This window comes from Mastacembelus armatus, chromosome 14 (assembly GCF_900324485.2).
Source record: "Mastacembelus armatus chromosome 14, fMasArm1.2, whole genome shotgun sequence".
Lineage (NCBI taxonomy): Eukaryota > Metazoa > Chordata > Actinopteri > Synbranchiformes > Mastacembelidae > Mastacembelus > Mastacembelus armatus.
The window spans coordinates 14,984,660-15,004,977 of NC_046646.1; the positions used below are offsets into that span (position 1 = coordinate 14,984,660).

The 20,318-nt window shown below is 38.1% G+C and overlaps 1 protein-coding gene across 3 annotated transcripts in view; it reads right to left on the minus strand.

The window, feature by feature from the left end:
* cadm1a (cell adhesion molecule 1a) overlaps positions 1 to 20,318 on the minus strand; it is a 309,318-nt gene that overhangs the window by 13,555 nt on the left and 275,445 nt on the right. For 2 of the 3 annotated variants that reach the window (XM_026328919.1, XM_026328920.1), the window contains 2 exons: positions 16,246 to 16,335; positions 7,424 to 7,456 (listed from right to left, as the gene is read on the minus strand). In XM_026328919.1, coding sequence (XP_026184704.1) covers positions 7,424 to 7,456; positions 16,246 to 16,335 — 123 coding nt within the window. The remainder of the gene's footprint in view (positions 1 to 7,423; positions 7,457 to 16,245; positions 16,336 to 20,318) is intronic. The other variant, XM_026328921.1, reaches the window with a different exon arrangement.

A 20,318-nucleotide genomic window follows, 5' to 3' on the forward strand; every position in this document is an offset into this window, starting at 1 on the left:
ATCCAACAGAATATTTTATTTGTTATCCCTGTATGGCTGCTTTGTTATGCTATTTTGGCTGTCTTTGAGAAGCAGTGTTGTGGCACAATCTCTTTCAGGAGTAGGAATGCTGACAAAAACCTGCAGTGATAATAAAATCCTTTAGTGGGGTTGAGTGCATGGTGTTGGCCTTTAATCCAAGCCTTACCTCAAAGGAAATTCAGACCAGCTTACATGCATGGATGGTGTCACAAAAAAAGAAGGCAAGAAGTTGTATCAGTGCTGCCGAAAGTGATTGAAGCCTGTAGCAATGGATGATCTCCAGGACTGGGTTTGACTGACTTACACAACATATTGAGGGGATTTTTTTGTGATTTTAATATAAATAAACATCTAAATATTTTTATATTAATAAATATAAATAGCTAAATAAAGTAAAGAACACGGCACATGAGAGTGACCAAAGACTTGGAAGCATTTGCAGAGAGAGGTGAAACAGCAAGTACGAAGGAGCAGTTAATAATCTGTTCAATTTCCTCCCAGACGGAAGACTGTTCATTTTAGGATGCAGCCCATGTCCAGTATCACAAAATAAAAGTGTTTCTCTACAAACTCTGTCCTTCCTTTTCCTATTTGTTTTTCCTCCATGCCAACACTGGCCCAGCCAAGCTACAGAAAAACAGTACAACTGTCTCAGATGAAAGTTGCAACACTTAGTTGCTGTCATGGCAACACTGAGCCCAAATACAAATTATAATGAGAGCATTCAAAAGCAAGGAACATGCAGGTCACACGTTTCGGGAACCCATTTTATACCACATACCATTGTGGTTCCAATGACAACAAAAAAATGAGAAAAAATTCCAACAAATCAATAAATAATTACTTTAAAGCTCATCAACGTGTTTCCTTTGTCTGCTAAGAGCCGTCTTAAAAAACTACATAAATAATAAAACAGCTGTTCAGACTGATTAAATGCATCAGATCTATGACGCAGCAGAGGAGAAAAATCACTACTGACTACACTTCCTTGTCTATTTCAGTCATTTGCTGTCTATTTCATCATTTGAAAAGCCAGTTGGAACTGCAGAGGTTCACTTAACTTTCAGCAGGTGGTGAGTTATCAGAGAAGAAAGAGGTTTTGGAAGGGGGGTGTGGTGGTGGTGGTGGTGGGGGGGGGGGGGGGGGCTGTTTGTCACCTGTCATACTCAGTTGTGTGTCTGAAACTAATTAATGCAGCATATGTGCCTCATCTGAAGAGAGCCCCAAAGGTGGGTTCAAGTCACCAAGTCCTCAAATACAAATACAACCACCTCTGTGTGCACACATTAAATACACACATTCATCTTAAAAGAATGATTCTGTATTCTATATGGAAATGATGTAAAATTCCATAAGGAAATTTTGATAATTAAATCAGAACTCCTTTCTGGGCTATTCTGTTGTAAAAAGAAAACTGTTTTTTTGATGAAAACTCCAGAGTTCGTCATAGCTACAGAGCCCCATTAGTACCATCTGGCCCTGCTAAGAGATTTCTTCGAAATCTGCAACCCTTCAAAGAAAACAAACAAACAAAAAAATTGGGGGCCTATTATATAGGACATCTTTATGAAAAGAAAAAGATTTGTGGATTTTGGATGCAGGTTTTCAACAAAAATTTAAAAAATGTTTGAAACTTTTATCATGGTTAAGTTTTCTTCTGCCTATGGTCGTATATCCCCATCATGCTTTGGAAAATGTAAACAGAAAGGGCAATATTCACTTAATGTTAGTCTATTAACCCTGAGCCATATTTAACATACTGAGTCATATTAGTAGTTCATGCTTGCGTTGTAACAAAAATCAAAAAAAGAAAAACAAATCTGAATGTAAGGAATAAAGAGCAAGCCAGTGATCAGTGAGGGCCTTCATATCAAAAGGATGGTACTTTTACACTGGTGTCTATACTCTGCACAGGTCCGTGCAAGCCCACACATCCAACACACAAAAGACATAAAGTTCTCCATGAATAAAAATGCTGTTCAAAGTTGGTGGCACCATACAGCAATCAACAGAGACTAGACAAACAATGGCTACATTCCTTCCACATCAATACCTGATGGCAGCTTGGCGCATTGCGTCCTTGTAATTTAATGAATGACGTGTCTCTTTAATGATATCCAAATGTCATAGCTTAGTCCTTGGGTAAAAGAGAAAAGTCCTGTACTCCCACTGTGAGCAAAGTGGTTATTATACTGCTGTATTCCTTTCCACTACTGCATCTCTGAGTGCAGCTCAATTATCCCACTACTTTCACACACTCACTGACAGCCGTGTTGGCAGGTGTGTCCTTTCCAGATGCGCTCACCTCTCCGGATAGGAAATTAGTCAGTGCAGCTAGCCATCAGCTAAAGCAACTGACACCTTCCACCAACATGCCCTTTCATTAAGAGTGAGAAGATGGAATTGAGATGAGAAGAGTCAATGCTGCTTGAACCTGCACCACTCCAGTACCGGTTCTGAACTGTGGACCCCTTCATGCACTTTCAGAAACAAGTAACCACCAGGTGAGTTTTCCTCACGCAGGTTAGATGATGACAAAAGCATATCTACAAAGCAAAGCCCTGATTATTGAGTGGGGTGTTGATGGGCACTATTGTCTCACAGTGCAACTGGAGAAAAGTTAGAAGTGGTGCTATGGTTCCAGCTCGGCAACACAAAAGAAGTAATAAATCCATCCATCCCCTATCTATACCTGCTTACTCCTATTTAGGGTCACAGGGATCTGATGGAGCCTATCTCAGCTCTTTTTGGAAGGAAAGCAGGGGACAGGTCACCAGTCCATTAGAGGACAGTAATAAATCATTGTGGAAGAATTTTACTGCTTTAAATTAAAAGCTGCACTGACAGGAGCGTTTTGTTATCGTACTGGTTACTGTTTTGATATTACAGCCTGCAAAAGTGCTATTTTGTTTAGTCACACTGTCCTAAACTATTTCAGCCAAAACAGGCAGCAGAAGAACTAAAAGTAGAGTGCTGTAGTGTTGTAGTGTGTCTGCGGGCTGCGTAAACAGGGGAATTGTTTGCTAAAACATTAGCCTCAATAACTTTACACGCCTTAATATGTCAAGTGTGTCATTTATAGCAGAGAGACAAAATTGATAGCACTATAAGAACATTATTAAAATGGTGAAAATTACTCTTGAGAAGTGATTTTGTTCATGGAGCAAATCTTCTTTCGACCACTCCTAGCAGCAGTCGTAATGCTAAACAAGACTACACCCAGTCAGCAGGCCTATTATTGATCAGCCACACGGGATCATAAGAAGAGACTCTTTTTTTTTTTTTTCTCTGGAAAATTATAAGCAAGAGAAAGAAGTCTGGGCATCACTGCAAAGATCACTGCTCCTGCAACCCGGCACCCGGATAAAGCGGCAGAAAATGGATGGATGGATGAATGGAAATTATAGGCATAGCAACATGGTACATCCATCCAAAGCCATCCGTCTGCTCTTCTATCATCTGTCACCAAGTCCCAAACCAAAAGTCTCAATGCATGTCCAACACAGTCTTCATTAACCAGCAGAGTAAAAACATGAACAGGAATTTATTCCTGCAGTTTCAATGTAAAACTATCCACACTGTTCAAATCTGTGTCATTTTTTACCCTATGTTCCCTTTTTTATAAAACATTAAAATTGATTTTATCAACTCACTTATTCTATTGTGTGAGCATTTAATGTATGCAACTCTTTCTAGGTTTTGTTTTGCATGAAAACCTTCACCTCAGTGGGTCTCACAAGGGAAAATGACTTTGTGACACAAAAGCTTCTGAGGAGTGCAGTGGTGTTTATCCATCCACATGCGTAATAAAATCAGTTATTATATCTGAGTTTTTACAGTGTATGGGTCTCTCTCATTTCAGCTTCTGAGATAAAACTTAATTTATAAGAACAAAACGTTTCAACACCCAGTTCTCCAGCTCATCTCAGCACCTCTTATTTTTGCAGCTGTATGTTTAATTTGTTCTTTCCTGCCCTCCATGCTCTTCGCATGTACCTGGCCTATTTTAGAGGGAAATGGACAATCTTGGTAAGAGCCTTCAAGCTCAACAGTGTCTCAGCTTCCTCTCTTTTAGTCACGACAAGCAGGGCATCACCATGGAAACAACATTTGAGAGGATATTGGGAGCCAGCTGGTCAGTGCTGATGTTTTTTAACAGGCACTGTCTTGGTGTCACACACGGAGCATGGAAATATACACAGGAATTTGCATTTTCTAAATACTCCTGGACTTTTGGAGATAGGCCTGTTGACACCTAAATTATTAATTACAATTAACTGAATGGAATTTCTCCAACTAGCTTAACCTGGATGTTGAGACTGAAAACAGCAAAAACACTGAAAAGACACAGTGGGTTGTGTTGCTGCATGAGAAAACAGGGAACACTGACAGATGGTGATGAACTACATGCAGCAGAAGATGTGCCAGGTTCAGCTTTTCTTCTAGTATTAATGTAGGTCTACAGCATACTGTAGTTCTAATTAATGGGGAAATGGGGAAATCTAAAAGAAAGCATATTCATACACGTCTCCACTATTATAAACCATCTCTAAAATGCACAGACTGCATGAAACTAAGGGCTTCTCGCTTTGAAGCCACTTCATGAGTTTGTAGCTGGTTTGTTTTTTTTGCGCTATGTACAAATTTCTAATACCTGAAGAAAAATGATAACTCTAGGGAAAATATAAATACTAGTTTTTATATACCACTTTCATACAAAGCAATTTATTATATGTCTCATTTAGAAACACACACTCCTGCCACCCTGACAGGAGTGGACAACCTGTTCCACTGATTATTTTGATTGAAGGATAATTCATTTAAACATGGCATATTTCCCATAAATGTGACTACTGTGGCTCTGTAGGTCATGCTAAATTTGCACTCACCACCTCCATTGTATAGATTAGGTAAACAAGGACTCGGACTTGAACAAAGCAGTGTATGGTCTGGCAAAAAGCAGAAGTCTCTTATGGCTTTTTAGATGCTTTCAAACACTTGCCTCTGTGTCTGACTGAATGTAAACACAATATGTAGCAGACTGGAATGGCCATTATACTAAGTTATGGGCTGACCTAATTATATAATAGTACTCTGAGATATTATCAGGTCATTCAATGGCAGTGATGACTTCTTGGTTCAGACAGTCCCTTCTCAAACTACAGTACTAGGAGGTTCAGTCATGCTCAACTTTTTGAAAATCCAATTTTATACCAGCATAAGTTTTATGAAAAAAATGGGTTTTAATTAGACTAAAATATTCTGCACAACACCTGAACTAATGTATATTCAAGCAGTGTATGCATTAATGAAATCCATCAATCCATCTAACCATTTTACCATGTAACTCCATTCATCTGGTTATAGCCATGTTCTTTTGCCCTTTTCAAATATTTTATGAGGCCCAAATGGTGTACTGGAATATTCATTTTTATTCCCTTTTGCCTGTTAGATTAATAAATCTGATATTCACTTAGCTCAGTTTAGGTGCTACTAAGGGAAAATATCTGCCTCTTTCAACTGCTTTATGCTCCACTTTGTTCACCAGCTAGTTGCTAAAGGTGTGTGTCTGCTGCTTTATGCTGAGCTTCTGGTGTTCAATTGGTTCAGCTGCCTGCTGATGCCCAAAATACCACAATGACAGCAGTGAGAGTGAACCACAACAGTAAAGTTGTGGCCAGAGAGTTAATATAATAGTAATTCACATTATAACTAATATATGGAGAGTCTGTAAGAATGATACCTGTGTCCGAGTCCACAAGGCCAAGCAGGACAATGAGCCAAGCCAAAATGAACCAAAATCCACTATAATCATCACTAAAATCAAAATCTGCACACACAAGTATAGTATGGCTTTAAAGCACCTTTAAATGAAAAGATCTGTCATTTATATCCACCAATAAAATTGACTTATACATGTACATAGTGGCATTCAGTAACAGATTCAACCTGTAACTGCATCATATGCAATAGATTCAATGCAGTGCACACTAGAAACCTTCCATAAGCAATGGAAACGCTTTGCAAAATAGCTTTGCAAGTCAAGCAACTAATTTTACAATTTAAGTTGATGCATTTGAAAAACATCTGGAAATATACTATATATACAATATAACATAAAGGTATTAGAGTCATAGATTCATTTGTCTCTCACTTCTACACTGAAGCTTACATTGCAAATTGAACTGGCAGATATTCAGTAAAAGAACTATGACCAATGCCACATAATGTAGAGACAAGCATTTCAAACCTGTCTCTACCACTTTGACAATTAAATTGATTAGTTCCATGAATTATGACCATATTCATATTTTAGAATTAGAAATAATAAGATGGCTGCTTTTAATGTGTTCTATTGAAGAGAGTTATGTTGTTTACATATCACAGACCCCTAAGCCTATCAGGCCCAGTCTTTTTTTAGTTCATATCTAGTATAAAGAAACTAAAAATAACAAAATATAGAAATTATACTACAGTTTGTGGCAGCCAAAACTCCATTATCATTTGGGCATAGTAGGAATTTGCTTCCAGACCCTCAGGGGCGCTCAAAGAATCACACTCTCTCTTGGCTTGTGGTAACTTGATTAGTGTTTGTCTTGATGACCAGTGTGAAACTTTATGTGATTCATATAATCTTGTTTGACTAAATGACCACAAACAGGGGCATAATGCGGGCCCATGGCTCATTTTTGCATTACAGTCCCATAATTTGGTCATTAAAGCTGGCGAATGAAGTCAGTTTGGAATTTCTTGATGGAGCAAAACCAAGCACATGCTTAACAAAAAGCATGTGACCGCATGTTCATGAATTTGTTTACACAAATTATGACACTGCAGATACAAAATGATGAAAAAGGGATGCAAATTAGGTAAAATGAGAAAATGATGTGTATCATCTTCATTCAAATTAATGGAAACGACTAAATGAAGTCTATTTTTGCCTCAGCACAAAATCATCTCATGCTGTCGATCTAATCATTCCTGGCCCTCAGAGTGGGTTTTATTCCTCTGTGGCACCTTCAGGGAAAAACTGTAATTGGTTAGTTGGTGCAACCATTTCCCAAGTGTGGTTCCAGAGAGAAGGAGATGCTTTCGGGAAAAAAGTGTTTGTGCTGTGTCTGGCTTTATGAAGTAACACCAGTATAAACATCTTTGTGGCAATAATGCAACAAGAAATAAAAATACCTTGATAATTACTTGACAGGTTGCTTTGTGGCATCAAAAGACAGGTCTGTATGCGCAATAAATGACTGGTACCATGCACACAGCTGAGCATTTCCAGACTAGGCAGCCTGATACAAAAATGTCTGTGCAACAGTAAAGGTAGACATGCTGCAGAGACAGGATACACATTTAAAAAAAAAAAAAAGAGAGAGATAAAGAGGAAAATAGAGATACCAACCATGAGCTGCAGGTTCAGTGCTGGGCGCAGTGTCTGAGCACACAAGAAGACGGACATGGCAGTTGTGGAGGGAGGTGTGGAACAGGAGGAACATCATGCAAATAAAGAAGAAATGGGGGAGGAGGCAGGGAGGGAGCAGGGCAGGGGGAGAAAACAAATGACACCCATAAGCAAGCATTCAGAAGACCAGAACATGACAAAAGACATAAGGCTTAAGGGAAATCAAAGGGAACCAAAGGCAGTGCAGCGATAAACACAAGCTTACACACACACGCACGTACATACACACGCACAAATAGACTTTGCACTGCACACACTGGACGTTCCACCAAGAGGGGAGTATGGCTACTGCTTGAAGAGATATGGATGAAACTATTATCGTGTGCTGTTGGCAGCTTTAGGGTGAAGAAAAGACAAACTATCAAGAGGAAATAATTGTGCAGCTGTCCTAATTTAACAGTGTATGACTTGGAAAAACACTTGACCAACTATTTACAAAGGATAGTTTTGTACAGCAGGAGCTCAAGTGAAGTTTTTCAGTGTTGACATGACTGGGCAGGAATGAAATATTCACCAACATGGTTCAATGACCTATCACTTTAATTTATAACTACTTTAAACTCTGCTTTAATTTTAATTGTAGTTTATTGTAGTGGAATTTCCTTCAGGTGGTGCCATTACATTTCACCGCATCATCTTTTACACCTCTTTTACTGCAAATCTAGCCAGCGTGTCAATGTCCACGTGATCGACGGATTGCAAATTTCAGAATGTCACAAAACAAATCTGCTGTCAGAGAGGAGATCTCAGATGCTGTTGGACAATCTGACAAGCACTTGTTTTGACACATACTTCCACTGGGAACATTTGTGTCTCTGTAGATGTTACATTTGTCCTGCTGCACAGCGTATTTAAATTGCTTCACAAGTTCTATCAGCAGCACAGCTGGTCAAGAGAAAAATAAAGACAATAACAATTTACCTTAAAGAATTTGCTTAGGACTTGGATTTTAAAGGCAACTTAATGTAAAAAAAAAAAAAGAGAGAAAGAGAAAAAAGATGTAGTTTTGAAAATCATGTACTGATATGGTTCTTTGATTCATGCTTATGTTAATAGAAGTTACACAAACAATAAAAGAATTATTTGAAGATGACTGTGTGTAGTTCATTTAATACATTCAGGCGCTACATATGGTTTGTAAGCTTCCAAGGATATCTGCTGATTTATGGTCTCACACTGACTGAAGCCATGCTCTGAAATAGCATTCAATTGCAGCTCTGTCTGTGATTGAGATTGATCAACTTGCTGCAATAGCAGCCAGCGAGGCTGCCTACATTGACTAGGATGATTTTATATATAAGCCAATCAATGTACAAAACATGGTCAGTGGCATAGCTGCAACTTCAGACTACACTCTTCTGTATTACAGCTCAGAAACACAAAACTGTGCAGGGGAAAATACACATATCCTTTTTAAAAACTCTTCTGAGGGAGATGGTACCCCACCAACAAATGGTGATTATTTGAAAATGTACATGACTGTAGGTGTTTATCAGAGCATGTCTGCATCAAAGAGCCAACATTTTAACACACTAAAAGCACAGAAATTAATGCGAAATAATAAAAACAACATTAGGGTCACAGGAAAAACATGTCGGACATTTTTATCTGCTGCAATTCAATTTCAAAAGGTTTCAAATACATTAGTGTGCCTTGCATTTCTTTGGCCTTCTGTCTCAGAGACGTGAGAAAGGGGAATTTTCTGTAAAGATGCATTGGTGTAAGAGAGAGAATCGTGCTCATTGCTATGCCTGATGTGTAATTGTTTAGGGAGCAGTAGACCACACCTCAGCTGTGATACCAGAGGCTCTGGGTTTAGGTAAGCCTCTCAAAACTGTGAGTCCATCTTAGAATTACTGAAGCTTTTGAGGATCCCTTTCTCTATAAAGCCCTTCAATAGCTGAGACATACCAGTGTTAAATAATACCACAGGCCTGTCATTAGACTGGAGGTCTCTTAGCATATTTGGTTGAAGTACAGCTGAGTACACTGAGCCACGGTATGATCTGCAAAATAGATTTTTTTTTTTTTCTGTTGCAGCATCTTTTGGTTCTAGTTTTCTGCTCTACTGAAACAAGTGGTTTCAGCTGAAAGCAAGAATAGTAAGTTAGTTAAATTCAGCCTTAACCCAGCCTTTGTGCTATCACATCACTAGCTCATTTTTAATAAGGGTAGTTTATAAGAAATGACCTTTACCACTAAGGTAATTTTCTGTGAAGCAAATTCAATTCGCAGGATCCATTTAAAAAACTGTGTAAAACAACTACTTAACTTGCTGGACCCTGATTAAAGGAATCCATCATAGACACAAGTACTGTTGGTATTTAAGAGACAAGCAATCAAGATCATACAGTGACATTGTTCTTTCTCAATGATTGGGAGATGTAAGAAATGCTTGTAGTCTATCAGTTGACCAAGGGGAAGCTAGGTGACCACTTTGTGTGTGAAATTTCTAATATATGTTGCGTATTCACTGTGCTGATAATGTTTGACAGGAAAGGGTTCTTGACATTTTGAATTGGTTTACTGTAGTCTGTTTTGCACTTGTTCAGCAGCCCTGACACGTAAGGGGCGAATTTATATTTAACAATTCTACCACTGTGTTGATGAACACACGCTACACCTGTTTAATGTATATTTATATTACAGCCAGATCAAAATGAAATCACAAGCTGATCTAGACCCTCTTTCTTACAAAGTCGAAACAATCTAAGTATTGTGGTTTAAACTAATAACCTGACAGCATTCTCAATAAAATGGCCAGAGAGACAGTACTTCTGGACATCTGAACCATACTACTGTGCTGATTTGGTACAGACGAAATGGGACAGGACTGTCACCACGACTGATGATGATGTGAACGCACATACAGATGAGAATAGAGAATGGAAAAACCCTTATATACAGTAAAGTATGAGACAATGGGGACCGGCCTGACTGGAGGACTTAATTTTCATGGGATTTAAGATTTTTCAACTACACAGTCCAGCAACCTTGTCTATGATCCTGCTATGAAGCGAAACAGGGTCAGATCATCAAAAAAAATGATGGACTCTTTTAGTTAGATCTCAGCAACCACTTGAAGACTGTTCTTGTGCTCATTAGTAGCAAAATGTTAAATGAAGCCTCTGTCCGTGCAAGCCTCAGTCAACAGTAAGACAGCATGCCCCGCTAACCCTCATTACACTGTGGGTGGCAGCCATGTGGGACCATTCAATATGTCTGCTGCTGAGTGATTGCTTGTCCATTTTTGAGCAGCCTCCTTCTCAAACACCATCTCTAGCTTCACAGGTCAACAGAGACATCGGCAGTGTCCTCGCTGACATTCACAGACATAATGCGGACACATCAGCTCCATGACTAGTTACTGTGCTTCCTATGAGCCCTTTGGTGACTCACTATGACATGACATCCAGCTCAACATGCAGAGATAACTGCATGCCAATCATAATTATATTGGCAGAAATGCATTAGATGGAACCCTGTGGTACTGAAAATGCCAACAGATTGCTGGGTGTCCCCGCTGGCTACTAGATTACTTTTTTTTTTTTGGGTTGGATCCACTTTTTCCAGCCTGCCTTCTCTATTTCAGCTTTAGCTTGTGATTTCTAATATTTCCCAGAGTTTTGCCATCCCCTACAGAGTTCTATTGATAGGGAAACAGGGTTTGTCTTTTTTCTTTCAAAAAACAGATTTCTTCCTGCAAGAACAGCTAAAAGTTGAAAACAATAAATTCAGGAAGGAACTCTATTTCTCAGTCAGAGGAACTATAGTAACTTATACTGTTGTCTAACATTTATATTTTAAGTAGCTCATCTTTTGTTTTTTGAACATGGAACTGAGACGAACCCTGAAACAAACTAAACAATACTATGACAATATTAAATGTATTCTGTGTATTCCAGCAGTTGCGATATAGTATAAATATGAGTCCAGTGGTTGCAAATTTGTCTTCACTGGTGGTCCTTTTCCGAAATTGTGCAGCTGATTAGTGCCTGGCCCTGTTCTAGGAGTTTCTTGTCTTTTTGGGCATTGTGGAGTTCTGCAATACTTCCAATAAATTTCCACATTAGGAAGATATGTTGGGCTCCAGACTAGTGTTTTCCATGATGCTGAGCACTATAATATCATTGATGCTCTCCCAGGGCTCCATGTCACATAACAGCAGTTATTGTGTTGCTATTGACCTTAATCAAATTAGTTACAGCTGGCTGGCTCCAATTTTAAAATGGACAAGAAATCAAACTGAGCTAAGCGGGAACAATATCACACATTGTCTAGCACACAGTGTGCATGTGTTAGTCAGGAGAAAGTAAAGTGGAGGCACAGCTAAATTCATAAAATTCTTTAAATCACTTCACCAGATGGTGTTTATGTAATTTAAGACCCTGACAAATCTAATGGATATTTGTTTCTCTTCCCTTCCCTTGTCTGTTTTGTTGTCCTGTCTATAGTGTGGGTTAAATGAATTGGTTGTCAGCACAGTTTATGGTCTTTCATCAATTAGGAGTAATGCTAGTCTGACGCCTGATTGTTTTATTTGGACAAGGTACACATTTATTATCTATTTTCTTCATTCAGGGATTAGGTGTCATTGTTCATTCAGTGGTGTGTTGAATTAAGAAATGATTAGTCATATTGTGCTGATAGAAAAGAGAAAGGTGATGGGATAAGAGAGATAGAATATGTGAGAGGATGAACTCCTACCAAGACAGCAGTGCATTTTTGTTCTGTGGTTGTCGACTTGCATTTCACAATAGATCTTGTTCATCATGACTACCGCTAAAAATATAATAGACTGCTGCCCCTGCGGCGAGAATGCACTACAAAATGTTGCTTTTCAAGGAAAATCTTTCTTCCACACTGACATGGTAATGACAGAAAAAAAGAACATGGCCAAACACAGTAAAAGAAACACAGGGTTATAAAAAAAAAGAGAAAAAGAATATTTAGTTCCTGAAAAGTGTTTGGAAAATTATAAAAAGTGACAGGTGACTGAATAGAAATTAATAATATGTCCTAATTTCAGGAGCTGGTCAGCATGATATCTCCATTTAGAAATTTATTTAGCAGTAAAAATAGCAATTTAGTCATTTCCCCATGTCACTTTCTAAATCCTGCCAAGCACTTTAGAGACATGTGTTATGGCTGTAATAGATTTTTTAAAGTGCTCTATTCTGTCCCTCTAATGGGAAATTGATAAAAAAAAAAACAAAAAAAAAAACCAGTCCCACTCTGATACATTCAATTGGCAGAGGGTTTCTGATCTGTGAGGCACACTGTGGGTAAATGAAATCAAATGGCAGAGCGTATTATGGCCTTATCCTCATGAGACTCGATAATGCATTTTTGTCCTTTGTGGGGGACATGTCTCTCTTCTGCATTTCAATATCCATGTGGCCTACAATGAAATGTGTAGCCCTGAGTAGAGGACATACCGGCCATTCCAGTTACATCTTATTTGTTTGGGTGTGTCCATCACCACATGAGTTCTGGCATTTCTACATTTACTGTGACATTTTTTTTTTATTCAGTAGAGTTATTTTGTCTAGAAATTACTGCTAAAGCCAAACTTTTTCCATGTCTCAGGAGGATATGAGTCTGCTGCCTTCAATCAATATACACAGTAATAATGGAGCGCCCGTGATAGTATAAAGCAAAGAAGGGACATCTGGCAGTAACTGTAAGTGGGTTGTTTCAACCTGAAAATATTGGCACTGCAGACATTGGCTGCAGCCCAACATAAGGCATGTTCATAAGGGAAATAATTTGCCAACATACTCTACTGTTATTTTTAGTAACTGCAGAGATGGTCATATATTATAAATGTTTATTACAGTAAAAGCCTTTTCTTGGTTTTTGTTGGTTTTCTCAGTATTTTACTTTTAGTGAATTACTTTAGTCACAGCCAACTAATCAGTAATCATTATATATAACCTCAAAGTTCACCTTATTTTTATATGACCAGGGCTCATTCACCACCTTTATTCCCTAAAGAAGACGGACATGTGCTTAAAGGCTCCAAATAGCTGGTGGACAAGCATTTATGTGGACTTGGACTTATTTTGTCACATACTATTCTCATGATGAAAAATGAACTTCTACACTTAAGCATTTACTATAGTTTTATACCTGAGAGTAACTGCTCATGAAGTGCAAGTAACACTCTCATGGCTTGTGTTTTTTGCCCCATTAGTCTAATTTTTAAAGATGTTGTATTCTCAGTTTTCAGTAATTTGGTGATCACATCGTGGCTTAAAGAACACATATATTACCTTTAATTCTTGACAATTTAAAAAAATTATTAATTATCTTAGGGTCTCTCTCAGTACTTCACTTTAAGATTCTTCCACTGTCATGAAAAATGCAGGCAGTGCTATGAGAGATGCAATTTTGTGAATCTCTTCTGTTTAATACAGGTGTTATAATGTGACAGTAAAACGTTTACTGAACAGCAGTCGCTGTGGACACAAGTAGCAATTACAGGATAATGGTACATCGAATTTCCCTTCATTTTCTCTCCTTGGGCAGTTGCTTTAAAGGCATCATAATTATGTGTGATGACTGAGAGTAGCTAGATTGTTATGTAGAGATGTATTGATCTGATCTCAAAGACTGGTATTGGGTAAGGGCTAGATTGAGGCATTGATCAAAATCGGCTTTATTGAGCAGGAACCTAAGCTCGCTCCTTTGTTTTACATCAGCTGTAACACAAACACTGTAAAAGGAGAAGACTATTTGCAGTGCAATGTATTCTAATACCTGCAATGGAAGCATTGGCAGGTGGCAGTAACAGACCAAACCACTCACAAACCAGGGAGTTCACTCATCTTAATATGTAATGTGGAATTTGATTTATATTTGTTGTCACTGTGAAGTTAAGCTGTTTTGAGTGTTCCAGTTTTACTATTGTAAACAGTATTGTGCTGCACTAAATGGGAGTGAAGTATTTGAGACTTGTTTTAGTTTGTTTACTTGGTTATTTTGTTAGAAATCAAATGAAAATCAATGCTGCACTAAGTGTAATTGTCAAAAGAGCCATATAAAAACATTTTTAGTGTGTTTAGCATAAAAACATTAAGGAACAGCTTGGATACAGGCAATTATTTTCTTAATGCATTGCAGAGCTATTCAACTGTCAAGTATATACACTAGATTGATTTGAATAATGTTAATGTACTTGAAGTGTGCACTGTGCAAATGTATTATTTAGGGAAATACAAGTATCGGACTGCGATTTAGTATCGCACATTCAGCAGATACTATTAAATGACTGAGATCGAGGGGGGAACCTTTATCGGGAAAGTCCTACTGTTATGTGTCTAATAATTAAACCAACATTTCCTCTAAAAAAACTCAAAAGTCAGAAAACAGTAAATATGCCTTCTGGTGAAGTACAGCATGCTGTGTTAATTCATTTTTGTGAATAGCATGCGTATTGATATTTATGTTACATGCTACAAAGTTGTGTAACAGTATCACATGTACATGAGAGTCAAACGTAATGCCAGCCACACAGCATTATCTGGCTGACATATGGCACCATAAGCAAAGCTGAAATGTATTACTTATGATTTCCAGTTTTTCTTTGCAAGAAAAATGATTTCTTCATTGAAAAGTTACCTTGCCTTACTGTAATTCATTGTTATTATAATTATGAAAAAATTCCATTATTTACCTATAAAGTAACTATTATTCTCAGCGGGCACATTAGACTTAAATGCGATCATTTTGCAAACCAGCAGAGATCTCAGCGTGACTCAGTCAGGATAGTTATAGTCAGAACAGACCCGTGCAGACTCTGCACTGCTTGATCCGAGGCAAAGGAGCTATCAATCAGACTCCATAGATAGGTATTCTCTTTAATCCAATCAGATGGCATAATCAGGCACAATGCCTGTGATTTCTCCCAGCCTCGTGAGATTTGTTCCAATTGAGCGATCTGTCAGAGGCTTTGATTGCATTTGGCATAAAGGCATAAAGTGATGTTTTCTATCTGCACCTTTTGGAGATTTATACTCACAATAGCCTTAGAGTTCTGCTGCTGAAAGAGCAAGATAAAATTTGCTTATTTCACAAAGGCCTAATTTTGAAGAGCTCATGTTCATTGTTCACTCCTACTGCCACTCTCCTCCTATCTTCTATAATTGACTTTTTTATGAACGAGATGTGTTTCATATAAAAGGCAATTCTGGTGTCTGCTGTGATGATATAGCGTAATTATGAATCTCCTATAATTCTCTCAGAGCATTTATTGTACATGGGTCATCATTAATAACCATCATAGCTATTTATTTGCTTTAGCTTTTCCCATCGTGGCAGTTAAGGTGACATCACACTGCAATGACAACCTACCATTTACAACAGTAATGACTGTATTTCTTGTGTTGTGGAGCAGGGGAGAGAAAACAAACTTTTTTTTCACCTAATTTTATGCAAGCCTGACTTGAAAGCCCTGCCCAAGTGACACTTTGCCTAGTATTCATTTTCTCAATCTCAAACCTGTCAAATGATGCATAGAATTAACTGTTAAATAAAAAATGGTAAATGAATCTTTGTGACCTTAACACGCATAGGTAAGGAAAACATGCACGCAAATATGACTGCTGCCATGGTGTGAAGATGGAGGCACATGGAGTGAATAAAGGCTGTGCTGTGAATAAGGGAGCGAATACACACACACACACACACACATACACACACAAACACAAACACACATACACACACATCGATAAACAGGTTGTGTGAGGGCGATACTGTACCTTGATTGGCTTCAGGGTAGGAGATGATGGTTGTGATGGTGGTGGTGGTGGTGGTGGCTGTGGTAGGTTTAGGGGTGGTGGTGGGAGCATCTGGGTGAGAGGACAAATACACGACAAAGACGAGGGTGAGAACAAATGAGTATAAAAGCCATGAAGATAAAGTAAAGTCACTGTGAAGCAATGGTATCGCTGTGTGATCTATGACCAACAGCTCATTGTGTGTTACCATTTGTGAGTTAAAGGTCTGCTGCAGATTTTTTTGATGAATTAGCTGGATGGCAGTGTATTCATTACTGTACACGCAGTGATAACACTGCACACATAAGCTGATCAAAGCTCTTATTGGGAACTCTTCTCTTTTATGTCTTTTCACAGGCCACACACCATGACATGAAATAGTGACAGTGCTGGCGAGCGCATCGTTGTAAGTCATTAAATGTCTAATGAGTAACACGTGCTAGTGTTGTACTCATGCTGTCATTGTTATGCAGCAAGCTCTCTTGACAAACAAACATGCCTGTGCATTCTTAATATCTCCAAGAAGAAGAGTACAAATTCTTAAAGATACTGTCAAAATAAATCTGATGTATAGACTCAAATATAATGACACAATCAATGGCAGGGCACAAAAACAGAAAAGGGGAAATAATATAGTATACAAATACACAAAAAAAATGGAATAGCATCAAGTGGGGTTGTTGAGTATACAGAGCTTGACCAGAGACCATTTTTCCACCCACAGTTTTTCCCTCTTTACTTCATTAGCCGGGTTAGACTCCCCATCCTGACAATAACCACAGGGAGATATCAAAAGTGACATTTTCCTTGTTGAAGTGGCAGGGCTGCATTGATATGAAACCGCTGTGGTACTGGTTGGTTAGAAACCTCCCATGCTGCTCTGATTGCCTGGGAATGGACTAAAAAAAAACTTCTGGGGTTATTAAAAGGTGATAAAAAAAAGCAATTTCTGGCTGTTGATAAGACTACACATAATGAAATAAGGTGTTATGGGCTGTTCACACATATGGATTCACAAAGCCTGGCTAGTGATGCTGTTATTCATTATGAATGAGACCTGGTTTTTCAGTCCTGTACCCCCCTGCTGAGCTCGAAAGATTCAAAAAGCACCCAGAAACACTACAGGGAAAGCTGAGAAAGGCTCAACTTGATGCAAATAAATTCTGAGTGCGAGTGTCAGCCGAACAAGAGCCAATCACGATCATTTTAATTCCAGCAAAAACTAAAGCACAGAATTGTTTACTAGCCCACACCACTAAGCTGTGTGTGAAAGAATTTTAAACTAAATGGAGGAAAACTGACTGACTGCCACAGTCTTTGGCATCCCAGTTCTGTGATATGTCATTACCATGACATATGTAAGAAGAACAGTGTGTGGAAACAAATTGCCACCATTGTTTGTGTATTGTTGGTGGTAAATACATCTGAAAAGAACTGTTCAATCAGGACTGAGTATGCAAATTACATGCTTAACACCCCCCGGAACTACAGATTGATGAGAGGCCAGATACTGCCAATTACTTTGTATCTGTATGTGTGAACGCACTGTTATAAAGAAGTGAAAAAAGGAAATGTGTGGACAGAGAGAGATGAAGCAAACAGTTCTTCAGGATGAAAAAGTGGATCCAGAATGTAAGTTTCAAAAGAGAAATAAAAAAAAAAAACAGTTTTGAGTGTGCCTTCGACATCTGTCAGGGGAAACCTGCTTTTCTTTGAATAATGAATTTCTAGCTCATTTTAATCAACTGCTAAATCTACAAAATTCCAATCACAACTCCTAATTGGACCACTGGACCACAGTGGACAGGAATCTGGTGGTGCTTTTGGCACCACTAAAAAATATCCAATCTGGGATGATATTCCACGTTTTGTGACAGGCAAAATGACAATAAATCGATCCTATTAACAAATACTGTCTGCGTAGCCCATGCATGATAGATCATATTACTCTGTGCCAAAGATCTCGATTGTTGTAAAATAAATAAGTGAAATAAAAACATAAATGAGCCACTGCATGACATTTCCTTCATTACCATAAAAACAGCCGGTATGGTTTATTTTGAATCAATTCCACATACACTGTTTTGGTACTGGAAATGATCAATAATATATCAACACTGTACTATTCAGTGGATACAAATAGTCCCAAATAAATGCATCGTTTACTGCTATGTTTTCTAAAAACTATGGTGACCAGTTTGTTTAAGGAATTACAAAGCCTTAAGCTATGTAGTGTGTGTTATGTGGATGAATGGGCTTGGTGCTGAGTGCCACAAACAGGGAAGGTTGTATAGTGTTGAAGAATGAACAAATGTGCTGTATTTTTATATTTTGTCTTTCATGGGATTTAAAAATGTAAAATGACCCCAGCAACAGCCATTCAAACAGACTGCCAATAGCAACATACTACACCAAACTTCATAATGAAAAAAAAAGAGATGATTTTATAAGAAAATCATTTTATTTTTTATCAGTTTTTATGGGTTTTTACTATGATATCAGTTGCAATTTAATATGAGCACATTAAAGTAACATTAAAATGATGATAAAAGTTATCCTGCTGTTTTTAATATCTTTCTTATGGGTACAAAGATTGTTTACCATACACAGTAAAAGCATTCTTCCCTGAGGGCAGAATATGTTCATAGTTACTGCACAAGTCTACTCAGAGTTGTTAGCTTAGAAAATATGTTTAACACACTTCAACTAAAGTAAATCAAATAATTCTTGTACAAGGCAGAGAAGGCTGTGCAGGCCCTCACAACGTTGCCTGAAGCTAATTCAAAAATGTAAATCATGGCCTTCAGGTGATCTGGATCTGTATTCTAACTCTGCTAATGTATAGTAAGTTTTTAATCTATCAACAATCCCATTTTTAAAGACAACCTTGACAATACAAACGGCTGTGTAGACCAATGTGGAGACAAAGGCAGGGAGAAATGATCCACTGGGAAGTCAGCTGGCAGATGAAGCTTGAGCTGATGAGTTTCACACATGCTTGAGAGCCAACAAACTCCAGCTCAGGGGTGGTGCTGTCTAATTGGTTTTATCCCATCATGAACTGTAAGGGTCCAGCAGATGTTTGGGTTCATCAGTGTCAACAACTCATTAAAACTTAACATAAAAAAAAGATTAAAAGAAAGACTGGTGAAACTGTCTGAATGTAGGCTACACTATGTTTTCCGTTTTTTTTTGTTTTTGTTTTTTTTTTGCTTTTTTTTCGTGGCTGGCCGGTGCAATGTATCAAAGAACACTAGAGCTCATTGACTTTCAAATGTGACAGGCAGAATGTGTTTTTCCTTCCGCTGAGTCACCGGGCCTTGTTTACTGATGAGGCTTATGAATCAGTGTTTCTGGTCTGAACGAATGGAGCAAGACCGCAGGAAGCGCAGGGACTCAGCCTGACAGGAATCATTCCTGCTAAACCAGGTGACTTAAAGAGCTCCACGTAGTACTGGCTGAAAGAAAAACACTTACATTTGCACAATGCCAGTAATCCCACCAAACAAAAGAATACTGGAAAAAAATATATAGTGCCACAGAGTAACAGATACATGAGAACAATATATAACCTATGATAAATAACATTTTTAATTTGCCCAATAATAACAAGTACATAATTCTTAACCGGAATAAACAAAGTGTGGACAAAGGCTATTTTTTGATTTTTGACTTTCACTGCTGCAGTTGTGCTTATATGGACACATGACGATTTCAAATACCTTTATCTGTTTTTTTTAGTTTATCCCCATAAATTAAATATTTTAAATGATCATCAAAATAATAATTAAAGTCACTAGATGCTACCTTGTGTAATGCTGTGCTCCCATCAGAAAGTTGCTGTGCTTCTCTAAGCTGCTATCCTGCCCGTATCATTGATTTGCTGTTTTGTCATACTATCCGTTTAGTGCCACTTAGCCCTGTAATGGCTACCTATATTTTATCTTTCAGAAGGTTTCTCCCATTTTCCCTGCAGGTTTTGCTCTCTTCAAGCGATGTCCTTGTTGAACCAGTGAAGGCCTGACACTTTTACTATGATTAAGGGCTTTACAAAT